This window comes from Protobothrops mucrosquamatus, unplaced genomic scaffold, assembly GCF_001527695.2.
Source record: "Protobothrops mucrosquamatus isolate PMUCROS unplaced genomic scaffold, P.Mucros_1.0 scaffold6118, whole genome shotgun sequence".
Lineage (NCBI taxonomy): Eukaryota > Metazoa > Chordata > Lepidosauria > Squamata > Viperidae > Protobothrops > Protobothrops mucrosquamatus.
The window spans coordinates 17237-24790 of NW_015391956.1; the positions used below are offsets into that span (position 1 = coordinate 17237).

General features: G+C 35.8%; 1 protein-coding gene across 1 annotated transcript in view; it reads right to left on the minus strand.

Moving 5' to 3' along the window:
- Nucleotides 1-6: 6 nt before the first annotated feature.
- The window catches only part of LOC107300091 (centrosomal protein of 135 kDa), a gene marked incomplete at its 3' end in the record, with an annotated part of 31964 nt that continues 24416 nt past the window's right edge, over nt 7-7554 (minus strand). Inside the window, exons 11-17 of the mRNA XM_015829433.1 lie at nt 7309-7364; nt 5854-6022; nt 4909-5019; nt 1988-2173; nt 1450-1659; nt 993-1195; nt 7-57 (exon numbers count right to left, since the gene is read on the minus strand). Coding sequence (XP_015684919.1) covers nt 7-57; nt 993-1195; nt 1450-1659; nt 1988-2173; nt 4909-5019; nt 5854-6022; nt 7309-7364 — 986 coding nt within the window. The remainder of the gene's footprint in view (nt 58-992; nt 1196-1449; nt 1660-1987; nt 2174-4908; nt 5020-5853; nt 6023-7308; nt 7365-7554) is intronic.

The window sequence follows — 7554 nt, forward strand, 5'->3', positions numbered from 1 at the left end:
GTCTGCAGCTGTGCAAGTTTATTTCGCAGTATAGAAACTTCTCTACTGAGACTTGTTCTAAAAATATTGCAAAACAAAGAGGAAAATATCTACTACACATTCGCAGATGGCATTGTACAAGAACTTTAAAAATAGCTGCAAACAACTAAACGGAGACCTAGAAATTAAGAAAAAAATACCCACACTTGTGCATACACATACAAAAAGTTCTTAAAGAAACCTCCAATTTACCACAAAACAGTCTACTTAAAATATGTACATTTGGAAATGCATTCGCCTGAAACTTAAAGCAATGCATGCATTTGACACATTGCTGACAGAATTTCTTCTGTATTGCAAGCTTTGATTTTTCCAAGTGGCCATAATGAACAATATACTTGCATACGAATAGGCAATACTACACGCATTTGTAGTGACAATCGTAATAATCTAAAACAGTGTTTTTCAAACCTGGCAACTTTAAGTTTTGTGGACCTCAACTCCCAGAATTCCCAAGTCCTCCTGACTAAGGAATTCTGGGAGTTCAAGTCCACACATCTTCAAGCTGCTAAGTTTCATCTAAATTGTTTTTCTCCGCTGAAGAACACAGATTGCACATGTTGCTTTTAGCATATTCTGCTTTATATCTTATACTTTGCATAGCAAAGGGTACCGTGCAAGGTAAGAAAATAATCGTACTTTTGTGAAAGAAACACATAAACCAAAGATGAGTAATTACATCTTTCAATGCAAGTTAGGCAAATTGCAATTCCAGGGGAAATATCTGAAGCCTGTTGTTTCTAACAAAACCTTTCTCTCGTTACTAATCAGAAAATCTGGATTTCATTATGTAAATTTATATATATATATATATAAATATATAAGAATGGAGATACTTCACACACACACATGCACACACACAGACAGATATATATTCAAGAATGGAGGCACTAAATTACAAACAGCTGAAAGAAAATATTATGAAACCAGTCATTTTATACTTTTCAACATACAATTTACTCTCTGAGAGAGTTAACTTGTCTTTGAGCAACTGTATCTCTGAATCCTTTTCATGGGTTATCAAGTGATTCTGAAAATCGTTGTCTCTGCTGGTAGCCAAGAGCGTTTCCAAGTTTTGTATTGTAAGCCGCTCACTTGACAATTGCTTTTTTAACAGCTCTCCTTCTGCCTTTGCATCTTCAAATTCAGACACAATCTAGAACATAAAAAAGAGTTTCTTTAGTAAATAACCTCACAGTAACTAAGTAAGCCCATAGTTCCTGTCCACCTCGCCATTAAACCCTTCTTTATTCCACATCCTTCCCCTCTCTCCCAGGGTGGCTTTTCAAGCCACAGTGACTGCAAGATGAATTTTTAATCTTAGAATATATATCTATTTTACTGTCAACATTTTACCTTAAATAAAAAAAATGATTTATATCCTGTAAGAATAACATTTTTCTCTTTTACCCTCTCAAACTCCAGAGATTTGGATGTTAATTGACGTGAGACCAGATCTTTGCTAGATTCCAGTTTGACACATAGATCTCTAACGGCAGACACATCGTGATTTATTGAAGATTTTTCTTCTTTTTCACGTCTGAGAATTTCTTCCAGCTTGGACATATTTTTTGCCATTGAAGAGATTTGAGATTCGTAAGTTTGATGTGCAATGATGTGCTGCATGAAAGACAAAAGTAACTCTTTTTAGAAGCCTGGTTGAGGTGCTCCTATTACATTTTCCTATTTGCACTCAGTTATTGGGAAACAAACAAAACAATATATCAACTTGGAAGTATTTTTCCGTTTCAAAATACACTTACACCCATTTGCAAGACTTAACAAGTACTGGGCAAGAGCAGGCATAAATCTAAAATTAGTTATCCCCCTGAGAACATACAGATGATTAATGCCATCTGCTCCTTGTACAAAGTTTCAATTAATGTCCAGGTATTTGATTAAGAAAAGCACATTAAAATGGTCTAGGAAGCTATAATTTTATAATTACCTCTTGAATTTCTTTTTCCAGTAATTCTACTCTTTCTCTCAGATGTCTTCGTTCAGTGTCAATTGAAAGGAGCTCTAATCGTACTGAGCTGTTTTGTCCCTCAGCTTGATGGGCCTTCACTTCCCAATCTTCGGCTTGGCTATGAAGCATCTGGAACTTCTCCAATAATTCTTTATTTTCTCTTTCCTAATATTAAGAGAAAATAATACGTCCACTGAGCAATACGTCACTGAAACAAATGTCTCAGCTACTATTTGCCCTCTCTTCAGTTTAGAAATTGTCAGCAACTTGTTCCACTGAAGCAACCTGAATATGTGTTATTTTCCATATGAGCCAACCCAGTACTTCAAGATTAAATTATCATACTGTTACAGTTAAGACTTTAAAAGATTTGAGGCAAATGTTACAGTAATTGATCATCTATCTTATCTTTCTTATCTATATAAATAAAAATGTAAATGTTCGTTTGTTCAAAATCTTAAATCTTCGAAAGTTCTTCACCAATTGCTTTGAAATTTTGATACAACGTTGCATTCGAATACGCACGTGTTTTTGTATACCTACTATTATATAGATGTCACACCTGTGACAGGTAAAAACATGCTTTTTTGAAAAACAGCGCCATCTGTTGGACGTAAAAGCAACACACGCTACGATTTTACCATTCCATTTCAATGTTTCCGATTTACGATCCATTTACGATTTCCAAATTTCCAATTTTACGATTCCATTTCAATGTTTCCGATTGCATTGTTGAATTGAATTTTCATAGATTTCGATTTATTTTCATTTTGATTTAATTATTTCGTGTGACATTGCATTGGAATTGATGCACAGACAATGGAACAACAAAAAATATTGTATACCCACAAGCATTGTGAAATTGAACATATTAGAAACGTGCGCTTTCTCTTTTCTTTCTTTTCCATTTAACCAGACTGAGCCACAGCAACGCGTGGCCGGGTACAGCTAGTTACACATAAGAATGCAATACCTTAATTTGCCACACTGATTTTACAATAAATAATTTGGATTTTTTGTTGTCTAGCTCAGGGGTAGGCAACCTTGGCTCTTTTATGACTCGTGGACTTCAACTCCCAGAATTCCTGAGCCAGCATGGCTCAGCTTGGAAACCTCTCCCTTTCCCCTCAGCACGGCTGGCTCAGGAATTCTGGGAGTTGAAGTCCACGACTCATAAAAGAGCCAACGTTGCCTACCCCTGGTCCAGCTAGATGTATGTATAAAAAAGCAGCCTGGCAACCAAATGTGAGTTAGTCCGCTCTATTTGTCCCCCTGTGGTTGTGAAAGCTGGACCTTGAAAAAGCAAGAGAGGAAGAAAATTGACTCGTCTAAGCTGTGGTACTGGAGAAGGCTCCTGCATATTCCTTGGACAGCAAAGGTGACTAACAAGCAAGTATTGGAGTACATAATACCAGACATGTCACTGGGAGGCAAAATCACAAAACAGTGTTTCACTTATTTTGGCCCTGTCATTGGGGGAATTTACTGGGAAAGCAATTAAGTTTGAAAGAGTTAGCGGTAAAAGGAAACCAGGCCACCAAAGAACATGGTGGCTGGACACCATCAAAGCTGACACCAGCCAGAGCACAGAACCAATCAAAGAAGTAATGCAAGATCGGAAGCTGTGGAGAAACCTGGCCATAGAATCACCAAGAGTCGGACACAACTGAATGGATAACACCATCATCATCTGTATGTATTTACACTATTTACATACTGGAGTTTTTAAATACAACAAACCTAGACATTTATATATGCCTAGATATATCTACTTATATGTGTGTATTAATGGCTCGATCACAATTGTGCCTCTGTGACAAAGTCCCAACTTGTTTTAAATCTGATGATAATTCTTAATAATACCCTTCCTAATTTTCATAGAAATGGCTGAAGCTTGTGGCATGTGGCTTAAATATTATAAGGCTAAGAAAGGACATTCGCTCAATGTTCGTCTTTTCTCTTAAAAGAATAGATTGAAGAATTTTTTCCTTGCGTACTAACTTCAGCTTATTTATAAAATTTAAATAAGATACATTTTATTTTTGATTTTTATACAATAGTTGAAGGCTAGAAACTGGGAGGCCACGAATTCTAGTCCTGCCTTGGACACGAAACCGTGGGTGACTTTGGGTCAGTCACTCTAGATCACGTGAAGTATTAATACCACTTTACAAGGCCTTGGTAAGGCCACACTTGGAATACTGCATCCAGTTTTGGTCACCGTGATGTAAAAAAGATGTTGAGACTCTAGAAAGAGTACAGAGAAGAGCAACAAAGATGATTAGGGGACTGGAGGCCAAAGCATATAAGGAACGGCTGCTGGAATTGGGTATGTCTAGTTTAACGAAGAGAAGGACGAGGGGGGACATGATAGCAGTGTTCCAATATCTCAGGGGCTGCCACAAAGAAGAGGGAGTCAAGCTATTCTCCAAAGCGCCTGAGGGCAGGACAAGAAGCAACGGGTGGAAACTAACCAAGGAGAGAAGCAACCTAGAACTAAGGAGAAACTTCCTGACAGTTAGAACAATTAACCAGTGGAACAACCTGCCTCCAGAAGCGGTGAATGCTCCAACACTGGAAGTTTTTAAGAAGAAACTGGACAGCCATTTGTCCGAAATGGTATAGGGTTACCTGCCTGAGCAGGGGATTGGACTTGATGACCTCCAAGGTCCCTTCCAACTTTATTATTATTATTATTATTATTATTATTATTATTATTATTACTCTCTCTCGGTCATAGGAAGAAAGCAACGGTAAACCACTTCCAAATATGTCACCAAGGAAACTGTATGGACTTTTCCATGTGGTGGCTGGGAGTCGTGTAGTGGCCAATAGTGACTTGAAAGCCCCAAACCAAAATTGATTTATTAAAAAGATAATATTTTAATAATATTTCTCACCTTTAAGGACATTAAACTTTCAAATCTGGACACTTCAGTAATGTAATTATGAACTCTAACTTTCAGTTCTTCTTTTTCACGTAACGTTACTTCCAATTCAGTCGAGATTACCTGTTTATATTACATACTGTTAGACATATTATTCACAAAGTAAATAAAGCACACGCTGGTTAAGCAGTACACTTAAATATGATCTATTCCATATCAAAATTGAACCAACAGAGAGGCAGCTTGTAACAGCATTTCTCTTGGTTATTAGTTTCTCATATTCAAATTAAAAGAACAAAAAAAAAAATCAGCATTCAGTCTTGTGACTTCCAACCTATGGGTAAGTAATTTTCCTTATGGAAAATTTGGGACAATGCCTATTTTGGCATTGCCAATGCTCATATTGGTATTAACACTTGAACTTTAAAAAAGTTAACTGATACCTAATTAAACATTTCAAGTGATATCATTATTCAATGTTTATACTAGTCAACATTAAACTAGAACAGTTACCACACTAGAAAAAAGCACATAAATTGAATATACATTCAAGCAGGCCGTTTCAGAACTTTTTCTGGAAAAATTGTGAAATATGTAGACATGAGGGATTTATCTTTATCAGTAAATACAGAGAAGAACAACTATGAGTCTCTGATGTTTTAACCATGATAGGAGAAAATATTGTCATTCAGAATTAACAGTTGAAAGCATTGGAAAAAAATAACTGGAAAGGAGAATTTCTTGTCAGTAAACCCAGTCTAGCTATCACAGTTAGCTAAACTAGAAATACATGTTCAAGTTGGAATGCTAAAAAAAGAATGGTTGGAAGTGAAAGGCTAGGAAGGAACAAGAATTCAATACAGCAGGGGTCCCCAACCTTGGCCACTTTATGACTTGTGGACTCCAACTCCCAGAATTCCTCAACCAGCCATGTGTACTATATGAATTACTTTATACCTGGTTTTCTCTAGTCATTGTGGCTAGATCATCCTGTAATCTTCTGTTTTCCTTCAAAGCCATTTCTTTTATTCTGCCAGTTTCTCCAAGCTCTGAATGTATTGCATCAAACTGGCGGTGGAGACTGGCAAGTTCACGGTCTTTTCCATTTAAGGCATCCTTTAATTGGCTAATAAATGAGGGATTTAGAAAACTCTTAAACATAATTTATCTTTTTTGCAATACTGTATGTACACTATGGTCACAATTTAAAAAGTATAGCAATTAATTAAAACATACCTTTGTACTGAATAGTTCCAAAGATATTTTACATGTTACCAAGTACAGAGCTATTTTTGGAAGTGAACATGTATCCGTCATGTTTCTGTAGAAAAACTAAACTACCAAGCATTTGGGAAATTATACCTGAATTTCTTGCACTATGGCACAAATGGCAGCATTGGTAGAAGAAAAATATGATGCTAAGCTTTAATTAGCTTTAATCTAGTTTGTAGAATAAGTTAAATCTGGTTCATAGCCAAGAAAACCATAGCGTAGTTCCCTATTAAAATTAGCTATTGTTGCTTCTAGCTACCCTACCCTAGAGATTGTGAAGCACTTTCTAAAGTGCAGAGTGGCAATGTATATTCCCTGCAGCCAAACAGTAGTATAAGGGGCAAGTAGCAAGAGAGATTTTGAGATTTTTTTGACAAGAGGGAAATTAACACTCTCAAATATGCCTCCCATGCCTTGCATTCTTTTTAAAACTTTTAATCATCATTTGAAAAAGTCCTTTCTGCTATATATGTTCTTTCAGTAAAGACCTAGAACAAGATGGATTGACGACCTCAGCCAAGTATGGCTTGCCCAATTGGCAAAAGAAAGCTCGGGATCGTATTGGTTGGAAACATGCGGAAGAGGCGTTCATCCTGCAGTGGATAAAATGATGATGGTGGTGATGATGATGATGAGGGGAAGAACAAAGAGCACTGTGCCCCAGCCTTCTGTTTATTTTTATATACAATAAGCTCAGAAATTAGATACTAAAAAAGAAGTTATTACCAATTTAGCAGAATTAGAAAACAAGTTCAGAAGACCTAGAAAACAACTTTACAGTGAAATGTTATATCTTCAGTGAGATTAAAGTGAATGGTTATAAAAGTGGTTTGAATAAAGAAAGCATAGTTATTTTAGAAGGTAACCAGCCATTTAAACAAAAGCTATAATATACAGTAAAGTATTCTGCATATCCATCATCTTATGCTAAATAAGCATTTCATTTAATAGCTTCCCTGATATATAACACAATTATCTAAAATAAAATTAGCTAAACTACAAAATTCCAGTTTTTTTCTTTCTTCTATTTTACCTCATGAAGTATGCAGTGGCTCAGTTAGTTTTAGAATCTCATTAAAATTACCCCTGACCATTTTAAAATGAGTTTCAGAATAACCAAGTTATAATTTTATTACTTACTCTAAAGACAATTCCAACTGAGCAACTGTTTTTTGTAAGTTGAGGAGAGTCTTTTCCTGTTCAAAGAGAGAGAGTTATGCATGTTATGTATTTTCTTTTCCTGTAATTTTAAATCTAACATAGGGTTAGATTTAATTTGACAAACTATCCTTTCTCTATCCTAACCAAATATTTCTTTCAAAACTCCTGCAACAAGCACACAACACTAATATGCATGACATTATATAGACATATCAATACAACTTT